At 41.6% G+C, this 24504-nt stretch overlaps 1 protein-coding gene across 1 annotated transcript in view; it reads left to right on the forward strand.

Annotated features, from left to right (window-relative positions):
* The window catches only part of enpp2 (ectonucleotide pyrophosphatase/phosphodiesterase 2), a 69365-nt gene that overhangs the window by 35533 nt on the left and 9328 nt on the right, over positions 1–24504 (forward strand). Inside the window, exons 11-20 of the mRNA XM_072395028.1 lie at positions 6811–6883; positions 7006–7114; positions 7545–7670; positions 15943–15974; positions 16177–16304; positions 19782–19857; positions 20210–20297; positions 20409–20578; positions 22887–22932; positions 23169–23308. Coding sequence (XP_072251129.1) covers positions 6811–6883; positions 7006–7114; positions 7545–7670; positions 15943–15974; positions 16177–16304; positions 19782–19857; positions 20210–20297; positions 20409–20578; positions 22887–22932; positions 23169–23308 — 988 coding nt within the window. The remainder of the gene's footprint in view (positions 1–6810; positions 6884–7005; positions 7115–7544; positions 7671–15942; positions 15975–16176; positions 16305–19781; positions 19858–20209; positions 20298–20408; positions 20579–22886; positions 22933–23168; positions 23309–24504) is intronic.

Consider the following 24504-nt stretch of genomic DNA (forward strand, 5'->3'; position numbering starts at 1 on the left):
AATGGTATGTCACTTAAATTCATATGTGTGTAAAGGCAGATGAGTGAATACTTTTGGCAATACGTTTGTACTGATTTCCATCCAAGATTGTTTTACACTGACCAATCAAGTCCATTCCAATCAGTTTGAATGGCTGGGTCACCTTTTAATCACAGAGAGCATTAAAACATTTCATTTTAATTTTTGCATCGATTCCATTTGAAAAAAAAATAGCTAACTGTTTTCTCTTGTAAAAGATAACACAAGAACATATAATGTTACCTTTATTTGAGTGTACTCAACTTCCTGTTTAATAATAACCGCCACACACTGACTCACATTAACTGTAATGTATACATATATACTTTTAGAATATCAAATTGTATGCGGTGATCAGTTCTGGTTTAATTATATACAATTACTGATCTTCATTAGTTAAAGAAAAGCTTTGATATTCAACAACTTCCTCTTTGAAATATTTTAAATATATGAGCCTTAATTTAGACAATATAGCCACAATAGTTATTTATTTAGATTTTTAAAGATGAAAGAAAGTTTCTGAAACAAGACAGGTGTTTATTTGTTGTGCAAAATCCTTCAAATATGAAATTCCTGATCATTTTAAGGTCAAAGATCCAGGTCCTGGCATTTTAGCTGTGATCACTGTAGCGTTTTATATATGAAATTAATCAATAATTTTATAATTACCTTGAAGGACACCACCTCCCATTCACATTGGGAGGAACGTATTAGAATTTCTCAACTAGGAGTCGTTCCTGAAGGAGGCATAGACCCCTACGCCTACATGGACCTCTATGCCGTGGAATGTCATTTCCGGTAGCTGCTTTTTCCGGTCTTAATGGCTGTATTCGGTGAAGAAGCTCGTCGACATTTGAAATTATCAAAAGAGCATTTGTTCATCCAGGTTGCAAATTCACACCAGTGTTGTAAATTCACCCGTTCCCAGCCTTGGCCGGTCATACAGACCACCTCTTCTCTGTCTTCTGCTTCAACCTTTGCACTATAAGCATTTCTTCTTCAGCATTGATGAGCTCCAGCTGCAAATACAGCTGCTCCACTTGGTTGCCATTGTTTACTGTTGTTAACTGTGACTGGAAGAAAAATCAAGAGTAACCCTTTTACCACCGGCTCGTGTGTTAAAACCCACCCTATGCTTAAAGATGAAGCTTAACTCCTATCCAACGTCTTGTGGTAAAAGTCACATCTCAAATTGTAAGTCGGTCTAGGGTACGGTATGATCCTCACTTTTAAATGAACAGTCGGAGACTATAGAGGATACACTTGACCTGTAACATTTACATAAAGCTTTAAGAATAAGTCACAAATCAATAAAATCAACACAGGATCTCAGTTTACAATGTATATTATCAACCACAGAAACACATGTGAAACTTTCTTTCCGCTTTGAGTGCACTCTTGGTCTATAAATGTTGGCGCGCTTCAGTTGGAGCTCATATTGAAACCTTTATTTTGTCGTACCTCCGGGTGTATGGGAAAACAGCCGGGCCAGGCCGCAGTTTAAGGATCCCCCGCAGTCATCTCCGACCACAGCAACTGGCAACGACAACCCTCCGTCCCACAGCAGCAACCCCGCGCTCTCCAACAGCAGCGACCGCAGCGCTAGCCTAGCTCCCGCTACTGAACTTGCTTTGTGTCTCACCAACACAAAATAGCGGCGTGGAGTCCAACTCACAGACCCTCCGAGCACGTTGGTCAATCACACTTCCACGTTCACAGTCCGCCCAGAGGACGCACACAGTTGAAGAGTCTCCGCTCGTCTCCTTGTGGCGTTTTTTTTTCTCGTCTTTTCGGGGCTCTCCCGGAAGTGTAAAAAACTCTTAAGGTCATGAACTGACGCACGTAACCAAATAATTTCTGAATGAAATTATATTTTTAAATCACCCATTTTAAACATAAATTATTTATACATTTTAACATCTTCCCATGAAAACAATAAATTAAATACCAATGCCCATTTATCAGAGTATTACACAAGGATTCGGCTATAACTGTAACGGGTGGTGTATGGACCCAATTGCAGTACAAAGGAGTCAGAAAACAGTGGTAAAAAGTTCAAGGCTTTACTGAAACTCTGGCAGACAGACAAACGGTTTAGAAACCGGCAAACAGGAATCAGGAGAGGAGAGGCAAAGTTCTTGGTCAGGGACAGAAGGCTGGGTCGAATTACCAGGAGGCAGACGAAGCGGGCTAAAACTCGGGAGAACCCGAGAACTCCCCATCCTCAGGTTGTGAGGAAGGCGAGTTCGCCGGTGGGTCCACTGCTTCCTCCTCCGACAGGGAGTCCTCCCACTGGTCCGGGGCAGTGGAAGGGCCAGCAGCAGGCGTCCTATGGCGAGGGCCCCTGCCGATGTTGCTGGGGGAGGGCTGGTCCGGATGTTGCTGGTGAAAGACTTGGATGAGACCCCGGTCCAAAATGTGTTGAGCAGCAGGCACCAGCGGGCTCTCGTTGATCGGCTTGACCTTGGACACATGGAATGTTGGGTGCACCCACATAGACTGAGGGAGTTTGAGCCGGACTGCCACAGGATTGATGACCTTCTCGACAGTGAAGGGCCCAACAAACTTGGGAGCCAGCTTGTTGGATTCCACACGCAGAGGAAGGTCACGGGTGGAGAGCCAAACCTTCTGGCCCACCTGGTATTGTGGAGTTTGAGAGGGATGACGGTTGGCTGCTGAGGAGTACCGGTCTGCCGCCTTCAGGAGGGAGGCCCTAGCATGGCTCCAGGTCCGACGACAGCGACGGATGATGGCTTGAACTGAAGGGCAAGAGGCCTCCCCTTCCAGGGCTGGGAAGAGAGGAGGCTGGTAACCGTAGGCACACTGGAAAGGAGACAACCCGGTGGTGGAGCTGGTAAGGGTGTTGTGGGCATATTCCACCCACAACAGATGCTGGGACCAAGAGGATGGGTTCTGTGACACCATACACCGGAGGGCCGTCTCCATTTCTTGGTTCTTCCTCTCAGTCTGGCCATTAGATTGCGGGTGGTACCCGGATGACAAACTGGCCGTGGCTCCCAAGAGGCTGCAGAACTCCCGCCAGAATACTGATGAAAACTGGGGCCCTCTGTCCGTGACCACATCAACAGGAATCCCATGAAGGCGAAAGACGTGGTTGAGGAGCAGCTGGGCTGTCTCTTTAGCTGACGGGAGCTTAGGCAAGGACACAAAGTGTGCCATCTTAGAGAAGCGGTCCACAATGGTAAGAATAGCCGTCTTCTCATTCGATGGTGGCAGGCCTGTCACGAAGTCCACTGAAATGTGGGACCAGGGGCGATGTGGCACTGGGAGAGGCTGCAGGAGGCCGGATGGTGCTTGACGCGATGTTTTATTCCGATTGCAGATCTGGCAGGCTTTGACATACTCCCGGGTGTCCTCCTGTAACGTGGCCCACCAGAAACGTTGTAGAAGGACCTCCCGGGTTCTCTGGATCCCAGGATGGCAGGTCAACTTAGAACCATGGGCCCACTGGAGTACATCCAGTAGGGCAGGCACTAGGACCAGGCTGACCCTCTGTGGCAGCTCTTACTTTCTCCTCAATTTCCCAAGTCAGGGATGCCACAACACATGGGGACGGAAGGATGGTGTCAGGAGCACTGGTGCCATCATCCTCCCTCTGGAACTGACGTGACAGAGCGTCAGGTTTGACGTTGCGGGAGCCGGGTCTGTAGGAGAGGGTGAAATTGAACCTGGTGAAGAAGAGGGCCCATCGTGCCTGTCGAGAATTGAGTCTCTTTGTGGTTCGAATGTACTCCAGGTTCTTGTGGTCCGTCCACACCAGGAAGGGCTGCTTGGTTCCCTCCAGCCAGTGCCGCCACTCCTCCAGGGCCAGTTTAACAGCAAGGAGTTCCCGGTTACCAATGTCATAATTTCTCTCGGCTGGGGAAAGACGCCGAGAGAAAAAGGCACATGGGTGGATCTTCTGGTCACTGGCTGCTCGCTGGGACAGCACAGCCCCTACACCCATGTCAGATGCATCCACCTCTACGATGCACTGCCGTTCGGTATCAGGAACTTGGAGGATGGGTGCAGAACTGAAGCAGTCCCTCAGGGTCTGAAAGGCTGTATCTGCAGAATGGGACCATCGGAAGGAAGTCTTGGAGGATGTCAGGGCTGTGAGAGGGGCAGCGATGGAGCTATAGTTCCGGATGAAGCGCCTGTAAAAATTGGCAAAGCCCAGGAACTGCTGCAGCTTCTTATGGGTTTCAGGGACTGGCCAGCACCTAACTGCGTCCACTTTGGCAGGATCCATCTCCAGGTGACCTTGAGTCACAATGTAACCCAGGAATGACACAGTCTGTGAGTGAAACTCACACTTTTCGGCCTTCACGAAAAGGGAGTTCTCCAGCAAGCGTTGGAGGACCGTCTGGACATGGTGGATATGTTCTTCGCGGGACTTAGAAAAAATGAGGATGTCGTCCAAATAGACGAAAACATATTTGTCGATCATCCAAAAGTCTGTGTTTCGTCCTTTTTGGTAAGTGTCACGTTTTAATTTACAACTCTTTAGATAAGAATGGTAATGTCCTTTCTTGGTACGCATCCCACTTCCCCATGTGGTACCAGAAGGTGAGTCTTTGTTTATTCAAACCCAGCTCTGGCTAGGTGAGAAGATATTAATCTGACTCCAGAATTTTCCAAAGGTGGAAGGTCCTTGGTTGGAATGATTTTTCACCCCCTTTTTCATGATTGTAAATTAGGTGGTTTTGTTGTGTTTTGAAACCTCTACCAACAGATTACAGAAAAAAAAAGTTTCTTGGGTCTTCTCCCTTTCCGGGTGTCCCTGAGCAGGCTACATTACTATTTCAGCAGTTTTAACTGTGATTGGGCCATTTGGAATATTCCACGGGATACAATATTTAAAAAGGGCTCTTTATTGAATTGAAGTCTTCTTTAACAAATAAGATTTTTGGAGGCCCTCATACAATAAAAATATCCCTTCACAAACTCATACTGGGAGCCATAATACATTTGTGGCAAGATGAAAAATCCGCACATATGTTGTAATGGAGCTTCAAAGTTGTTGCAGAAGATGCATGGGACAAGAACCTTTTTTTATTATTTTAATAGGGAAATTCACTTTTAGTGTCAAACTGAGAAGCATAATCACTTTATGGCAGGTTGATAACTGTTATTACTACATCATTATTAGGTTAGTCCAATGAGCCCTGAAGGGGTCAAGTATGACTTGACTGTCTTGAATGAAATCAGGCCATTTAAAGGTATATTCCTGTTTTTACAATACCGGGACCTTAATCAGTTTTTTGCAAGCAAAAAGTGCTATAATGAGGTCTAATTCCATCTTAAAGGGTATGGGACTGAGAGGAAGGAACTAGTTGGCCTTTAATCTGCATAATATGAGTCTCTTGAATGAAATCAGGCTATTTCTAAGAAACTGTTGGTTTATAATGTGCCAAAAATAACTCTTCTGAATAAAATCAAACCATTTTATGGGTAAAACTGTCTTGAAGTAGAAAGCTAGTGGCAGTTATCATGTTTTGGCAAGTAGAAAACTGTTTTATAGATTATGCTGCAGCTTTGATACCGTTAACAATTACTTAATTCTTAATAATCAATGGTATTGAGCAGTAGCTCCATAATTTACAGTCATGAAAATGAACAGAAATTAGAGTTTATTTAATACCATTTCCAACACACAAATCACATCAATTGCACTTTATATTCTAAATACAAACAAGCATAAGACAAAACAGTAAAGCAGCAACAAGCTTCAATACTGTTTCAGATTACAGCTAATCTCTTCGTCTGCACTTTTAATAAATATTTTCAAGCACAAACGTTTCACAACAACATACTTTCTCTGTTAACATAATGTCACGTGTATTTGTCGATTTGATGCTGAGAGGAACAAATGTAGACCTAATACTTTGAAAGAGAAATAGAGAAACGGCTCTAATGGACTGTGCGCACTCCCGTGGCTATTCAATCAGTTTCTGGCAGACGATCACTATTTGGCACAACACCGGCAGAGCTGAGAAAGAGATAAAGATAAAGCTGATGCTACGCTAAAGGCTCGTCTAGCAGACCACCGCAGGCATTTTAAAGTTTCAGTTCCCTCCATAATAATGGGCCTTTGTTATGAAGCCACAATCAACGATGCTTTGTCATAAACTGCATCTGAACTATCTCTCTCAATTACACTGATACATTCCACACACTGCTGTGTAGATCAAGACAGCTACGCCTATATGCTGCGTGTGTCCATATGTTGATACAACATGCGGCTGTAGCTTAGGAAGAGCAGTCACTCATCAATCGGAAGGTCGGTGGTTCGACTCCGGCTTCCCTGGGCTACATGTTGAAGTGTCCTTGGGCAAGACACTGAACCCCACGTTGCCTACCAGTGTATGAATGTGTGTATGAATGGTTAGAAAGCACATAGTTATATATAGACGTGCTGTATGAGTGTGTGAATGCGGCATGTGGAGTTAGAAGCGCTTTGAGTGGTCAGCTAGACTAGAAAAGTGCTGTACATGTACAGTCCATCCATTTACTATTTGATGCATTTTCTGTGTTACATGCACATAGCAGGTATACTGTGTCCCAATGCATGAGACTGTACCAGGCCCAGACTGCTGAAAACTCACTTCAGTATTTGTATTGAATCTATCTGGATAGTTTGATACTGCCAATCAATGAGAAATAATTGTCCCTGTTCGTACTATCTCCAATGATTCCACACTGCTGACTTGTTTAAAAACTCCAAATGAGATGTAAGTGGGGTACAGCTGATGGACAAACGTTTCCAGTTTGACTTGTATCTTGTTTCAGGCCTTACGTTTACGCCATGCACTCAGAACAACCAGATACATATGGACACAGAATGGGGCCCAAGAGCACAGACGTGAGTATTGTATATCTGCAAATGCTTTTATCTGAGTATGTATTATGTGATCTGTGTATAAGATAGCAGACCACAGCTTATCTGTGTATTTTGAGGTTCAGGATCTCCTTTCTGCGTTCCAGCTTAATAACCCTCTTAGGGTGATTGACAGAATTGTCGGCCAATTGATGGATGGACTTAAGCAGATGAAACTGCATCGATGTGTCAACATCATCCTGGTGGGGGATCACGGTACAGACGCAAACACCTGCTCAAACACCACATAAAGAATAATGTTAACATCCTGTGGCTTCAGCCTGAAATTGAGACAGACAGAAGATTTTTAATTTTTTGACTGTCATTTCCTATTTCAAAGAACTGTGATCATCTCTGTAGAGAAGAGTCTCCACTTTGTTAAACTACAAAAACACAAGTGATGTGTCTTTTCAATCACAAATGATCTTTGGCAGAGTTGTATCTGCAGCTTGAAGAGAGTGCTTTAAACAACAGTCTGGTGTTTCTACAGTCTTGTCTATAAGATGCAACTCTTGGTATTTGGCTGGTAAGGACATTCAATCCAAAAGGGAAATGAGAACTAGAAATTCAACCCCGGTCTTAGTCTTGAACAGTAAATGTCATGCTGAGGAGACGTAAATAAATAAGGCAGTCTGTGTGTTCCCAGGTATGGAAGAAGCACATTGTGATCGTACCGAGTTCCTCAGTAACTATATGACGAGCGTCGATGACATCATCCTCATTCCTGGGTCCCTTGGCAGAATACGCTCCAGATACCCCAACAACCCAAAATGTGAGAGACCAACAACATTATTATGAATATTATTATGGTAATTACTGTTATTATTATGTTTGAACCATCTAAACTTTAAAGGTACTTTTTTAAATAAGTACACATAGACCAATACTTTATAACAAAATAATTCCTCTTTGTCATTTCTTATGTTTCACTAAAAAACAGTGGTGGGGTGTCTCAGAAACACAACTCTCTGCTGGTTTATTCTCAAACTTAAAAAAGAAATTAATTCAAATCACTGTCTCACACACACAAACAGCTTCCCACTGGGTTGTGTGGACATGTTTATTTTTAACCGCTGTAAAACAAGTTACATTTGGTTTCTTTTATGTATTTATTCATGCAGTGACTGACCCATATGCTGCTGTTTTGATACAGCATTCAGTGGCAACTTGGACCTAAAATTAGGAAAAATTAAAAAGAAAAAATGTCAGTCACCTGAAGAAGTGGGATTTCCTAATCAGTTTTGGATTTTCACTTAAAAGGAGTTTTCACATATGCACCAAAACATTCATTGTCTACCTTGAACTTAAAGTAAAAACATTTGACTTCTGAAGTACTTTAAATGCTTTATTACATGCAACTGAGGGGAGAAAGGAGCCAGATTAAACAGTTGTGTTTATGAACACTGGCGTTTTATTTCCTACATACTATACCTTGTACTGCAAAACACTGCAGAGGATTTTTGCATATTCACCTTACTGTATTCTGAACATTTGGGCTCACCACCAAAGACAATGCAGTAATTTGAAAGCTAAAATAGTCTCCGATGACTCCGGTGTCTCTTAGAGTGGTGCTGCTTTGGTGGCAGCCTTCTGCAGTGGTTCTGGACTTGTTGTGGCTTTCTTTGCGTCTTCTTGAGATTTTTTTTCTGTGAAAACAAGATTTTTTTGGACATTTTTCTCGGCTGGTTTAGATACTGTGCTTTTGGAGTGATATCTGCTGGTAATTCAGGCAACGTTTTATGATGCATAACCATGGCCACTGGAAATTAGTTTGCATGTTGGAGCAGTTGATTGAGCTGTCCAAAGCCCATGTAATGCCTGGGTTAAGACTTCAAACCAGGCTGGCTGAAGAGTAGAGGACTTGTGGAGTTGAGGAGGAGTTGTGGGTGCAGAGCAGAAACCAAATGAAGAGGAAGGAGAAGCAGGGAGTTTAAACCATTTCTTCATTTTGATTCTCATGGTATGAGTGAGATCACAGGCAGATGAAATAACTCCAACACCTCTCTACTTAGCTTTAAGACTGTATGGATGGATAAAGACTGCAGACAGAGAGGTAACATTGAAGGAAGAAGGTTGTGGTGTGGTGTGAAATGGTAGCGGATGATGTGACCTTGGACATGTCACTGTGAAGGACCGTTTCTGCATCCTCGATGTTGAACGGTTGGCTGTGAGTTTCTGTTGTCTACTGAGAGAGTTATATGTTGACACTGTCTGTGACATCATTAGCTAAGTTGTTGCCAAGCTACAAAACAACATCCCAAACGATTCATGGTGATCTCTAAAGATTTCTACCAGACCTTTCTTTCTGCTACACTTTAACTTTCAACATGTTTGTCAGCTGATTAAAGGGGAAGTTTGGTTTGTGCGGTGTAGAAAGCCCCTAATAACAACAACATGGCAGCTCTGAACTAACAGTGCAATAGTTTGCGTTCATTCATTCATTCATCTTAAAGTATCTGTGAAATAAAGACAAATAATGCCTTATTTAGAGGCTGTATTGTCTATGCCTTGTTTACTCCCGTTATATGGATATACGCTGTTTTCGAGTGATCTGAAGGACGCCGACTTTCACCAAAATGTTATCGATGAGTAGATGAACACATTTTATGCCAGAAATAAGGTCCAGGTTTAAAAAAAAAAAAAAATGAAATTCCCCTTTAATTTTTTGTAGTCTATTAATTTTATTTTATCTTGTCTTTTATCTTATTATCCATCTATAACAATTACATAGCTTTTTTTAAAGAACTTTATTTATCTTTACTTTATTTTCCATATGGGGCGGAAGTTCAGGAGGAAGAGCAGTCACCCACCAATCGGAAGGTCGGTGGTTCGACTCCGACTTCCCCGGGCTACATGTCGAAGCGTCCAAGACACTAAACCCCACGTTGCCTACAGATGGATACATCTGTATGAATGTTAGAAAGCTATATGAGTGTGTGTGTGAATGGGTGAATGTGGCATGTAGTGTTAGAAGCGCTTTGAGTGGTCAGTTAGACTAGAAAAGTGCTATAAAAGTACAGTCCATTTACCATATTAAAAGCTTTTACATAAATGGAGGCGCATTTCTTACAAAAGTTGTAAACCCCCATCCAGGTGGTATCCCTACAAACACAGACACATATACCAGCAATATACAGATACCAGCACACCTAAAAAGGAAAACAAATGTACACAAAAATAAAAACGGACATAGAGCCACAAAAAAGACCCAAACCAGTCTGCCTTGACCAATATGGTCATAACACCAAAACTGTGGACCGCTGCCATTAACAAAAAAATAAAAAATTCCGGGCAATCAGGGCATTGAAAAGACCAGGAGTCAAAGAGAGAGAAAAAAAGAAAACAAGGGGTCAAACAAAAGGCAGTCTCCTAGTTATGAACTGTGACCAGGTTTTATCATATTTGTCCTCCAACCCATGAACTGTATACTTATTTTTTTTCTAAATCTAATCCCAGCATCACCTCTGTAGTCCAATGAAGATAGGCAGGAGGATTCTTTCCCTTTTCAGATCAGTAATATCAGATGACGTGCAACGATGTATCCGGGGTTGCATTTCTGTGGAGACAGGACAACTCCAACTTGTCCCTAAATATACCAAAATGATCTGTTAAAGAGCTAGGCTGCAGTGCTTTGCTATGTATCACCTAGAAACCATGGAAAGACAGACATGACCAAAACGTGTCCCAAAGAAACAGGGGAATATTGACATAGGACATTGAGTATAATTGAGATAGTCTGTCATAACCTGTGAACAACCTTAAATCGAATCAAACCATGTCTGATACAGAAAGAGGGTGTGTATATGCTGTATGGTATTTTTGCAGAGATCTTCTGGTAAAGCTTCTCCAACTTCTCCTTCCCACGCTGCTCTGGCTTTATCCCATATATAAGGATACTATTCAGAATTAATGCTCATATTTTAGATTTTGCTCCTTTGTTAAGTGCATTTAATTTTAAACTTGGGACTGAATACAATAGGTCTTTTGAGGGTGGAGATGGATACCCTGGGAAGTCTTTAGAGGCCAAACTCTGAACTTGAAGCTACCTGAAGTAATGAGACTTTGATAAGCTGTGGGCTTCAGACAGAAATTTAAATTATGCAAAGCTGCCATCAATAAAGAGATCTTGAAAGTAGACCAATTCACCTCTATGCCAAACTGTAAGTGCCTGATCTGTTTGAGATGGTGCAAAGAGATGAGTAAACATTATTGGAAAAGCTGCATGCATTTTTTCGATTAAAATGTTTTCTGAACTGGCACCAGATCTTTATCGAATTTTGGACCACTAAGTTTGAGTTCAGTTCAGGATTAAGATTGAAATCGAGGAAACTGGTAATGTAACTCTCAGTTCCATACCAGTCCAGACTGGACCTTCTCTATCTGCAAACATGGTGAGACAACATGTCAGCTTAACAACATTGGCTGACCAATAATAAAATGAGGAATTTGGCAAACCTAAACCACCCTTGCATTTATCTCCTTACAGGCTTGCCTTCTTTATATGTGCAGGTTTTTTTATTCCATATGAACATAGAGATAAAGTGATCCACCTAGGGAAAATAGGATTTTGGGAAAGAAATGGGAATTATTTGAAATAGATAAAGAAACCTTGAGATTTCAGTGATCCTCTCTGCATGTATCTGTCCTGCCAAGGAGAATGGGAGTTTTGACCAACTATCCAAAACCGTTTTTGGCACGGTCTAAAAATACAAATATAGCCTTGACTGAACCTGCTATTTCTATTCCCAGGAAAGTAAATTTGTCATTTCCAATTTTAAAGGGCCGATTACGATCTGTCTTGCCAGATCATTCATTGGAAATTGTAAAGATTTTGATGAATTAACTTTATATCCTGATATGCTACTGAATTTTTGGAGCAGGTAGAGAAGGTGGGGCATGCTCCCAATTTAATCTGATATTTGCAAAAGCAGGTAATTAGCATAAAGCAAAGTTTTACGGTTTGTTTCGCCCTCAATATACTCTTAATCCTACCATCTGACCTGATAGCGATCCAAATTGTTCTAAACCTGTGTAAAGATAGGTCCATTTGATTCTCTCAAACCTTTTGAGCGTCAAGGCTTAGGATAACTTCAGGTTGTATTATTGAATTGGGGGAAAATAGCACATTAAGCAACCTTCTTACAAAAATGATTGCTGTCTGGAAAATAAATTCTGTTTGATCCTCATAAATAATGATGGGAATAATAGGGTCTAAGGCAGGGATGGGCAACTGGCGGCCCCCGGGCCGCATGTGGCCCTCGCCCTCATTCGTAGTGGCCCCCAGATTAATTTCTGAAAATTATAAAAGTGTGTCATCTACCGCGCCTGATCACTTTTAAGTTGTAATATCAGAGTTCCTATGCAGTCGCATCTTCCTACGTGCTTCCACCGGGTCTTCTCCAACATTGAGGACGAGAGATCAAGCCATGGCGAAAAGCATGAACTCAATCAAGAAAATGGTGTCTTTGAGGTGAAATGGGAAGTGGATTATCTGTTCACCGAATTTAAAGGCAAACCTGTGTACCTAGTTTGCTTGGAGACGCTATCAGCCATGAAAAATTTCAACCTATGTCGCCACTACAACACCTTGGACAAAGTTAAATACGAGAAGTATACTGAAGCTGCCAGGACTGCTCTCATTGCCGACCTCAAATCACAAATTTTGGTGATGCTAACCTGGTTAAAAACTTTGATACGGTCTCTTTGTACAGTGACTGGTAGAATTTTTGACATTAATGATCATGCTGAGGGGAAGATGAAACAAGTTATGCATGACTGCAAGTACTTCTCCCTGGCCTTGGATGAAAGTACAGATTTGATGGATGTCAGCCAGCTGCTGATTTTCACAAGAACCGTTTACAGTTTGTTTGAAGTGCACGAGGAGTAACTAAAAATGGTATCTTTGCACGATACCACCAAGGGCATGGACATATTCAACGCCGTTAATAGTGTTGCAAACGCTCATGGCGGCTTGGATAAGCTATCGGCTGTTGTTACGGATGGAATACCTGTAATGCAGGGGAGACGCACCGGATTCACAGGGCTCCTTCAACAAAGCGGATAGAACTGCCCTGTACTGCACTGTATCATACATCAAGTGTATGAGAAGTCCTATTGATTTTGGGCCAAGACCCTGAACTTTAGCCATGTTATGGACTTGGTGACTGAAGTACCAAATCTCATCCGAGGAGGGAACAGATCCCTCAGTCACAGGAGATTTATAGCCTTTTTGGATGAAGTAGACGACGCATATGAAGATTTACAAATGCACAGCGAGGTCCGATGGATGAGTCAGGGGAAGTGTCTTGAGCGTTTTTTTGCGCTGTACTCCAAAATTCCAGTGTTTTTGGAAGACAGCGTTCGTGGTGATATGAGTGCTTACTGCAGGAAACTCAAAGACACAGCTTTTCTGTGCGACATGGCATTCCTTTCTGACATTACTGCACACCTCAATGACCTGAACACAAAGTTGCAGGGGAGAGACCAAACTGTGTGTGACCTGTGTGCACACATCAACGCATTTCAGCGCAAATTAGACCTGTTCAAAGAGGGAGTTTCATCCCATCATCCGAATTTGACACACTTTCCTGCTTGTGAGGAGATGCGAAGAAGTGTCCCAGAGTGCGAAAGCTTACTTAACAAATATAAGACCGATATTGAGAAACTGCAGGAGCAGTTCAAGCATTGTTTCCTACGGTGTGCAACGTGAATAACTATTTTACCGGATTTACGCTTATCCTTAGCCAGCAGTTTTAAATAGGATTCTATGTCGCCCGCTCTGGCCCCTGGAATGCATTTGACTGGTCGCTGGTATCGCTAATGCCACGTTTCTGACTATAGAGCTGCCAATTACCAGGGTTTGGTCCTCAGCGGGTGTGTCGCTGAGTGGGGAAAATCTATTAGAAACGTGGACAGGTTGATGGTGAACCACGGGCTTGACTTTAGGACTATGACTCCTCTTCCTGACAGTCACCCAGACACTCTTAAGTCCCGGCTGCTCGGGATCTGCTCGGGGACGACTAACAGAGCGAGCTACGCTAGGTGGCTCCGCACTGACTAAAGGGGCCTGGCTCGCTATCGGGTGGTTTTCAACAGTGCAGAGCCGAGCTTCCAATTCAGATAACCTCGCCTCCAAAACTACAAAAAGACTACATTTGTTACATGTACCATTACCACTAAAGGAGGCAGAGGAGTAACTAAACATCTGACACACGGAGCAGGTGAAAGCAGGAGATAGAGGAAGAGAACTGGTAGCCATGCTAAGCTAGAGAACCCGACACACCGCTAAAAAGTGAAAAATAAAGACTAAAGATCTGTAAGAGTGAGCGTTAGAATATAACAAGTATGGGATAGAGTTAACTATGCAAGATGTGTAAATTATGGGGAGAAATAAGGTGATTATTAGTAGTTCAAGAGGAGCGAGAAATGACACAGTGCACACACAAGGTAAGAGGAAGTGATGCAGTACGTCTTACCGCAAAGCAAAGCCGTCAACCAGAGAGCTGTCCTATGTGGCCCCCTGGTAGCGCTGATGAAAAATTGTGGCCCCCTCCATCATTTAAGTTGCCCATCCCTGGTCTAAGGGCTTTAGTTAAAATGCTATAGTCGCAGCACAGAATACTGGCCTGTATGAGCTACACTGCTCATGATCTTTTTTAGTAAGACTGACATTGTGGCTTGGGTAAGCATTTGTGGTCATTTTACACTGGCCAGTGATTCATCATAGACTGATTTTAGAACAGATACAGGTTTCGAAGAAAATTTCCCCCGTTAAACTCTATGGGATCTTCGTCCAGGGAACCTGGCACCCTCCCTGTTCGAGGCAACTTGATAGCATTTGCTATTTGCTCAAGCGACAATGGTTGTTCTAAGAATGACTGAGCATCTGGAGAAATCTGGGATATCCAAAGAGTCAAGAAATTAGTAGATTTCCAACTAACTAATATCTACCTCCAATTGATATAGGGTAGAATAGTATTGTTTAAATTGGTCATTATTGGCTTGAGGGTTGTACAGAGTAAGATTCCTGGGATGATTTGTTCAGCTGACTGTTGTCTAAGTTGAAGTTCAAGAAGCCTCCTGCTTTATCTCCATGGTCACAATAGACCAGTCTGGATCGATTTATTTCTTTATTTTTTCCGCTTTCCAAGCCATAAGTGTATTAAATTCAGTTGGCAACAGTCATTTCTCTTAAAAAAGATCTGGCATAGGCAAAAGCGCATAGTGTCTCTCAATATCTGCTCTTTGTTCTTAAGTGCTACATAAGAGATAACTTGCCCCCTAATATAGGCTTTCATAGACTCCCACAAAATACCCCTAGACACATCCTAAGTCTCGTTAATTTCCAGAAAGAAGTCAATCTGATTATTGAGAAATGTTCAACAATTGCATATCTTTAATCAGGATTTATACTGCCACAATATGATTATTACATTTTATTGATTTGAATTTAAATTAACTGATCACTGCACTGTACAGCACATGCAGTACAATAGCTACAGATAAAGACATTTTTCTTTTCTGATGAATTTTTTTAGAACATATTAACTTTAGTTTGTTCCACTTGTTCTGCCAGCCTGGTTTTTGATAACAAAATACTTTAAATGAACCATTAAGACCTGATCCAACATCTGCTTTTGTCCGCTGACATTTCTGTGCTTTTATTCTTCAAGCCTTAAAAATGTTACATTTTTAGAGAGTCATTCTGAAATATTACTTAGGTGTTACAACATTTTTATAATGCACAGTTGAACTGAATAGATGAAGTGCATGTTCATATTTTTTCTGAAGGTGAACTGTTAAAGTATATTCTTCTTCTGCTTTCGGCCTCTCCCTTTATTAGACATCTCACTTCATTGATTTGGCACGTTTTACACAGGATGCCCTACCTGATGTCACCATTTTATCCAGGCTTGGGACTGGCACTATAAATACACTGGATCGTGCTCCTCAGTGGCTGGGCGTTGAACTGTTAATGTATATTGTTAGACTTTATATGAACAAGTGCTTTGAAAAGTTGTGTATAACCACTGTTCTTTTTTCAGACGACCCTAAGACTGTTGTTGCAAATCTCACTGTAAGTATTATATTTTCTTGCAGAATATTAGACCATGAAGAAAACATACTGTGTGAAAAAAAAGTGGAACAAGGACTGATGGAGAATTCTGTAAATCAAATAGAAAAATCTAAATTACACTTTTGTTTAAATGTAGAGGAACAGGATGTAGAATTGGCACATTTTACACAAATTTGCAATGACAAATTATTTTCTCTTCAAGTGTAAGAAAGCAGACCAGCACTTCAAGCCGTACTTAAAACAGTACCTGCCCAAGAGACTGCACTACGCCAGCAATCGGCGTATTGAGGAGATTCACCTGCTGGTGGAGAGGAAGTGGCATGTTGCCAGGTACAACACCAGCACTACGACTGGGGGCGCACATGAAAAAAAAATAAAAAAATAAATAGCTGAACTACAGGTCCAACAATACAAGGTATGTCCTAGTTCTCAAATCCCCCCATTTATAACAGTGTTTAATCACCAGGACAAAGCTTTGACTGGCAGTTGTCTTTCTTACACTGAAAATCTGAAACATGACAACTCTCTCCTTCTTCCTTTGACTTGATTTTGTTGTGAGACCCGACCTGACACAGCACATGTTGACCTTTAGATGAGGACTGACTACACAGTAATGCAACAAAGCGTCGGTCATTATAAAATCAATTTATAGTTGTTGTATGGTTTAATTCTTGAATACTCTTAATCGAGTATAAGAGAGCTGTGTTTAAGAATAATTAATACATAACATCACTAACGCACAAACGTCTCTTTTCACACTATTGTTCCGTTTTTCTGTAAGTCGTTTTGGATGAAAGCGTCTGCTAAATGACTAAATGTAACTGATCTATGCGAGGCTGATTTCTCTGCTCTGACAGCAGTTAAGAATAAACAAGACTGGATGCTGTTGAGAAAGATTTGAGGCTTAAACTGTCTTTGATTGCGTCAAACATCGGAGAGATTTGTGCCAAGATGCAGGCCCACCCGTCACATTAATATGGGCACGGGTCTCAGCCAATCAGAAAACAGAATTCTTTGTTGCCGGGTGAGGTCTGACATAGCAGTGGCTGTAAACCCCCGTTCCATGAATGAACAGCGGACGTAACTGCCCGCCCGGTTTAAGGTGTGGGGGATTGAGGGTGCCAACCCAGTTGGGACATAGAAGGGAGCCGCTGATCTACGTTATAAAAGTTTTTTTTTCGTGGCAGTCACATCAACAATGATCAGGTTATAACTTTGGCACAAAGCATCAAATGGCAACAATTAAGCTTAGTTGTGGACACGGTTCCTTTACAAGTAACAGTAATAAGGAGTCTGCTACCTCAATCCGTTGCTTTTCATCCTCCGATGGATGGTCTGGTGGCCTACGCCGATTTCCTTTATTTTTAAACCATTTAATGAATATCTTTCAATGGACTCGAATGGGATGTTGATGGTTGGTCGTCCTCGTCCCATTTGAGGCTCCACAGCATCCAGCCGTTCCAGGACTGAACAGAGGTTTACTATGGCGACCTCATTAATGTGTAAATCTGTGACAGACAGAGTATGCAGCCAAGCTCTCTGTGACTTGTTCTACTCGGTAACGGGCATCAGACTCAGATATATTATTAGATTTTACCTGCTTCTAACAGTTTTTGCACAATTTGAGGGAGCGCCATGCTCTGTGATCGCTCGCGGTGGGGCTAGCAATTCCGGAGTAGTGGCATCACAGTTATGTCACCTCACACAGGCACACAAAATGGGGAAGGCCCACGTCCACGAGTACAGGGCTAAACACGGCACGCAAACAGGAGAGGGCAGCCACCACCGCCTCAGTCCATCAGCACCTAAAGAATGCAGAATAAAAGAGAGTGACAGGTCAGAAGAGTTTTCCAGATCATCAATATCAACCTAGATCTTATATCCAACACAGTTACTCCATGGATCACAATCCCACGTTACAATGAATAAAAAGAACTCCCAGCTCCATGCAGGTGATAGCCGCCTCAGTCACATGGGCAGGCTAGGTGAGCTGACCAAACAATTTCCTCAGAATAAGGTAGTTAAAATGAATTAAAGCAAAACAAACCGAAAAGGCAAAACAACAGCAAAGTTACAGCTAAGGTATTAGCTCAGCTTCACAGGTGTAGACCACAGTGGCTGCAGGGTTAGCTGCTGTGAAAGGCCTCACTAGAAGGCCTCAATCCAGCCTTAAAGATCCTATAACGCATGAAAGAAGTTGTTAGCTGGCATGTAGGACGGTAAGGAAGTGCACGCCATGAGAGGTAAACCATACATACCGATCAGGCAAATGCTTGTTGGCTCCAGGGAGAGAACGAGCTTGAGCTCAATCAACTAATCTAAGGCCTAGAAACACACACTTCGCACAATACCATCAAGAATGAGGGATGTACCAGCGGTAATCCAACAGTAGCCAAGCGAGGGCCTACACCGAAACAAGCTGCAAAAAGAAACAGCTAGAATAAGCAAAATTATTTCATTTTACAAGAAGAACAGAGCTGCAGGAGCAGCACACCATACCTGCAGCAATGTCAGAGGGTAGACAACCAGGAAGAGAGCAGAGACTACAGCTGATAGTACACATACCATTTGCAGCCACAGCCTGCTGCATTTGAGTGACAGGCTGGTAAGTGTCATGCAATTAGAGGGACCAATTAGCTAGAGTCACATAGGAATACACCATTCCTCCTGCTCCATTAATATAACATTGCCATTCACAACGGTATTTAAAAGGCATTTAAAAAGATTGGCAGGCATAACAGTGACTAATCTAACCTTCAGAGCAAGAAAATGACATTAGCTTAGCTTAGAATGCTAAACGCATACCTACAGTTGCTCGAAAGCCGACGCGTCCCACACCACTGCACCTCTTCTTCCATGGCCAAGGGGCGTAACATGACTGTAAAAAGTATCAGTTACACTGTTCACCTACTATGAAAAAGAAAAAAAACTGTACTGTACCATGCAATGAAAAGGCGCCGTCAGGGTCACAGGTTACTTAAATTAAAACAAAGTCTGGTGCGATTGTTTCGTAGAGCAGCTCATTTTAATAAGCATGAACACTGTCATCCAAATATACAGAAACACACACACACACAATTGTGCGCCAGATAAGTTCACTGAAATCTCCCGGAGAAGGTCGGTTTTGGTACGCTTTAACCTGTGGTATAGTTCCATTTGACCAAAGATATCCAAACTGATAGTAATTGATTTGGTAGAGCTTGGTCCAGGAGTAAGAGCCACAGTTTTCCTGCAGCATACCTTTACATGCTCAACACAGAAACCTCTGGAGCATTTTTGTCTCCTTACATTTCAAAAAGTCTTCTTTAGATCTCCCTTGGTTAAAATACTACTTTGGGGCGCTGGTTAGTTCAACTAGTTGAGCAGGCGTCCCATATAAAGAGGCTGAAGCTCCTCGATGCAGCCGTCCCTGTTTCGAGTCCCAGCCTGCGGACGGCCCTTCGGTGAGTGTCCTCTGCCCTCATTTCCTGTCGAGCAACTTTCCAATAAAGGCCGCTAGTGCCAAAAAAATCCCTAAAAGAAAAATAATTACCAGCATACTCAGCATACTTGCATCCAAAAAGCAGTTTTAGTCTGTCACGGAACATTAATTTAGAATATCATTAGTTCCATGAGCAGAATATATGTACTGACATATGTATATGTATGTCAGCTTCAGCTTTGGTCTGTATGAGAAAACCAAACTACAAATGTGAATATACCCTGAGGCTGTAGACAGGAGGATTTCATTCTACATTTTGTGTCATCTGAAGGTAACTGACAGCATCAGATCTAAAAAGAAAAACCCTTGTTCAACCATTGTTTCAGGAAAGTTCCTGAAGGCAAGAGACATTGCGGCTTCCTGGGGGACCACGGATATGACAATAAGATCAACAGTATGCAGGTATTTTATATAGAATGTAGCTGGTCTTTTTCACGTTTCCAATATCCTCTTGGACTAACATAAAATCACTGCTATTAGGATGTAAAGCTGAACCATTACTTACAGGCAAAGTGGTGATATGTGCATGTTTCATACACATCACAGGTGTTTTGACAACAGCAAAAAGCAATATTCTACAATGCTCTGTTGTGTAACTAGAAATGTTTTGGGCTCTGGCTTCAGAGGGAGAAGTTTACATTATGCTACAAATGAAAATGAATGTCATTGGAAGAAAATTATTATAGAAATTAAAAGTTTTCCTTAGTTTATTGTTACAAATCATGTCACCTGTGATATCAACTGTCATTTTCAGACAATTTTCTTGGGCTATGGACCAACATTTAAATTCAAGACTAAAGTTCCAGCATTTGAAAACATTGAGCTTTATAACATCATGTGTGGTAAGGCATAGTTTCCTGGTCCTTGAGTATTGTAAAGTTCTAGAATCAGAATGGTTTATATTCTACTTTCAGTCCTTGAGCTGATTTTAAACTTACTTTTCCCACTTTCAGATCTTCTAGGTCTGAAACCAGCCTCTAATAATGGAACCCATGGCAGTCTGAACCACCTGCTGAGAAGCCCCCCCTTCAGGCCCACCATGCCAGAGGAATTGTCCAGGCCAACAGCCCTTGGTCTTGTTCCTATGGTAACAGATGACTTGGGTTGCAGCTGTGAGGAAAAGGTGAGCCATGATGACTGAGTGGCAAACCCAGTCAAAGCTTGCTGCAGAATGTAAAGATAAACATTAGTTTTTGGCAGCTCAGCTCACATATGCAGTAACTGAGCATTAGTTCTGATCCAGACCTCATTTCTTTCTGTTTCCTTCCAAGCAGCCAGACTTTCTTGTAATCTTTTAAAGTGGTCTTTAAGCAGCACACACTCACCAAAACAGGCTTTTTGAAGGTCTTTCAAATGTTTTCTTTAGACTATTTGGATATTGGCTGCTTTTTCACTCGTTTTCAGTCCAGTCCTTGTACCTGACCATTTTCAAAGGAATGTTTTGTTTTGTTAAGCTACTTAACTGTGATCTAGGCATCATTCAAGCAGAAAAACGACTCCTAACTCAAGGGATGAACCAGTATTAGTCTTAGCAAAGAAGTAATTTTAAATTGTATCTTTAGGCACTTTGTCACCAGCAGCCTGTCACAAAGACACATCATTTGTTCCCATTTCTTTAGCTGCATCTATGAAAAACAGCAAAGAAAACACAGTTTGACAGACAGAAAATAGGATTTCTGCAGCAACAAGGTGATTCCCAAAGAGCTATTAGCTGAAAACTTTGCATATCTCAGCATGGTGTGCAGTGTGTCCTTAAAACATTTGAGGAAACTGGACAAGTGGAGGACAAAAGAAGAAGTGTCAGGCCTAAAAAACTATCTCCAGCAGATGAACAGGATCTGAAAGTGATGTCCTTAAGAAAGAGGAAAAAATCCAGCTGTGACCTGACAGGACCTGAGAGATGCATCTGGACCTTCAGCTGATCCATCTACTGTTGGCCCAAGCCTCATCAGAAATGGTCTCCATGGAAGGGTGGCTGTCAAGAAGCCGTTCTTAAGGAAGGGAAACAGGGAGAAAAGGCTGAGCTGTGCCAAATGACACAAGAAGTGTTCTACTTTTCAACCAATCAATCAATTTTATGGATCGAGATGGTCACCCTGGTGAGCAGTAAAATAGAGTAAAAGCTTTTCTGTCTCTCTATCTCAAGTTGGACCTGTGTCATCAGTCAGATAGAGATGATGACAACAAACCCAGAAGCTCGTTTACTGGAGCCGATTCCGCATACATCACCACATGTGAGCTGGGTTGTCAACACTGTCATGAGAGCTTTTTTTATTGATGAAGTGCTTGGATGAAGCCCTCTACACAAGAACTACAGAAAGCTCTCCAGGATTCTGAATGGCCTACCTTTTAATGTAACTCTAAGTCACACTTTATTATTATAGTTTGCCTCAAATTTTTTACAGCGTATTGCAAAAATCTCACATTGATGACAAGAGAGGACTATCAGGACCATCTCTAAATGAAAAATAGAATGTTGTCAGTATTTGGAATAAGAAGAGATGAGAAAGATGACAGCTGTTTAATTTATCATACTGCTTATGTTAGTAACTGTAACTTTTTTGGCTGCTAAAATTGCCACAAATTATTACTGACTGCTCTGTACCATCATAAAGTCGTTAGCCTAGTCCAGTTTTTCATGTATATCATGCATGTAAAAACACATTTACTGTTCAGTTCATGAAAAAGAATTGCTAAGAGAATCTAACTCTTTGCCTCCTTAGGCATTTAGGAGAGCTGAATCATTTTATTATTGTGAAGTAGAACTTAGTGAAAAGGTGAAGATTGTTTGGATCTGTAATGCAACATTAAAGGAACACAAGCTCATATGTTTAAAACTAAACATTTTTCCCTCAAGGCCCCTGCAGCATCTGAACCTCAACCAGTTACTGAACCTTAACCAGTTACTGATAGGAAGATTTATTTTGTTTGTTAGTCTCTTGAAGTTTTGCTAATTCAATGCAGTCAACCTTTTTTTTCACAAAGGAGACTTGTAAAAAGAATAATCTGCATGTGCCTGTCATCTGTGATCATCAGATCATATGTAGCTTTTTGATACAAAATGTGTTACAACTGGTTGCTTTGTGTCTTCCTGTAGAGCTGAAAAACACCATATGAGATGGAGTCAGTTCACCTTCATTCAGTTTGTTTGATCAAAATCTGTTCAAGAGCAAACACAAAAATGATTTTTTTGTACACAGTTCTGGCAGAATCAGTGTGTGAGTTGAGCTGATTGGATTGAGGTGAACTAGACCCAGCTCTGCACTGCACTGTTTTTTACTTTATATTTGCTGTGTTTGTGATTACCATGTAGATTGTTTCAATCTTCAATCTTTTTGCAGTTACGTGTAAAAAGTAGGGGCCAAAGAGGTTTGAAAGTGACCCTTGTACGAGGCTATAACCTGGAGTCACTGTGGCTCTGTCTCTTACAGAACAAAGTGGAGGAGCTAAACCAGCGATTGAGGCAAGCTATTGATGGTCAGTCTTTCATGGTATTCATGAAATTCTGATTTATAAGTGACCTTCTCCTTATGCAGGTTTCTTTAGATTCAGATATTAGTCCATAAGTAAAAACTATAAACCATGTTGAAATGGAAACTTTATTTTTATTAGTATCATGATGCTCACTGAAACGTATTGTGATGAATTTCAGCTTTCACTGTTGTTTATTGCAGCATTCTGTTTCATTGCCGTTGTGTCCATTTGTCTCTTAGACAGCAGGAATCTGCCGTATGGTCGGCCTGCTGTCCTCTTCCGTACCAAATATTCCATTCTCCACAACAGTGACTACATTAGTGGCTACAGTGAAACTCTGTCTATGCCTCTGTGGACATCCTACACGGTCAGCAGACAGGTACTGCTCAGGATATACTCCTTGTTTCTGTACTGTAAAATATCTTTTCTTCACATATCACCTACAAAGAAATGAAGGCCGACTGCACCAAACCTTTTATTATTCAGATTTCATCTCTACTGAAACAATTGCATCTGATCGATCAGAAAACTATGCATTTTGATGCAGTGTATTTAACCACATCATACGAACCTCATTTTAGTGACGGCAGAGATTCCCAACTCTCTGACTTCTGGCATGATGAGATTTGAACTCACCATCTGCGTCACATTCTCATAACAAGATTAAGAGGGAGCCTCAAAACCCACCCTTTATCTTAACAGCCTGCCTATGCAACAGAACAAAGTACTGTAAAGAGAAAGAAACTCACATTTCAAATTTCAGTAAATCATCACAAAGAGCTCAGAGGAAGCTGTGTGTCTGGCTTTAGGAACCTATAGGTCAAATGCTGACTCATCTGCAGTATATAAAGAGTCTGGAAAAAGTCAGATTAATGATAGTAATCCAGGTTTTTACAAAATGAAATACTGCACTTGTTTATTTGGTCTTTACAGCTGTTTGCAGGAGTTTTATATGGTTCAAATGCTGACCATGCAAAGAGCTGTTTGTACCTATCTGCAGGATTATGCTGCAACGGGATCCACTGTCTAAGCTTTGTTAATAATAAAGGAACAGAAATTAAGAAACAATCACAAGCAATAACAAAAAAGAGGAATGTAAAACATTGGGATAAAAAAATCTTGCTAAATTGTAGAAATAAGTAAAAGAGGAAGTTATAAAAGGGATAGAACAGACTTGTGGGACAATAATACTGCAATAATATCAGAATAAAGTGTTGAGTACTGTAGAGACTTGAGTGTTATAAGTAAATGACAGTTTTCTGTTTTTCTGTTCAGTGTCACTGTCAGAGTAAGAAACAGGAAATGTATGTTTTCCATTTGTATTTAAGTTGTTTACAGTGAAGTGTGTATGTTAATAATCTAGATAGCCTGCTGGTGAAAAAACTATATTCAGTCACTTCATTTTTGGCAGAGCAGCTGCTGTGTCTGCCTGACCTCAGTAGCCTGAACAATCTATTATTTGGATTTGACACGTCCCTCATGAGGTTTTGGGCTCACAGCCTCACTGCCTTTGTATAAATCTTCTGCAGGGAAGGGAAAGGTGCATGTGTGTGAGTTTACCACTTATTGCAGGGC

This window comes from Leuresthes tenuis, unplaced genomic scaffold, assembly GCF_036924035.1.
Source record: "Leuresthes tenuis unplaced genomic scaffold, fLeuTen1.0.hap1 SCAF_10, whole genome shotgun sequence".
In the NCBI taxonomy this organism is placed as follows: Eukaryota; Metazoa; Chordata; class Actinopteri; order Atheriniformes; family Atherinopsidae; genus Leuresthes; species Leuresthes tenuis.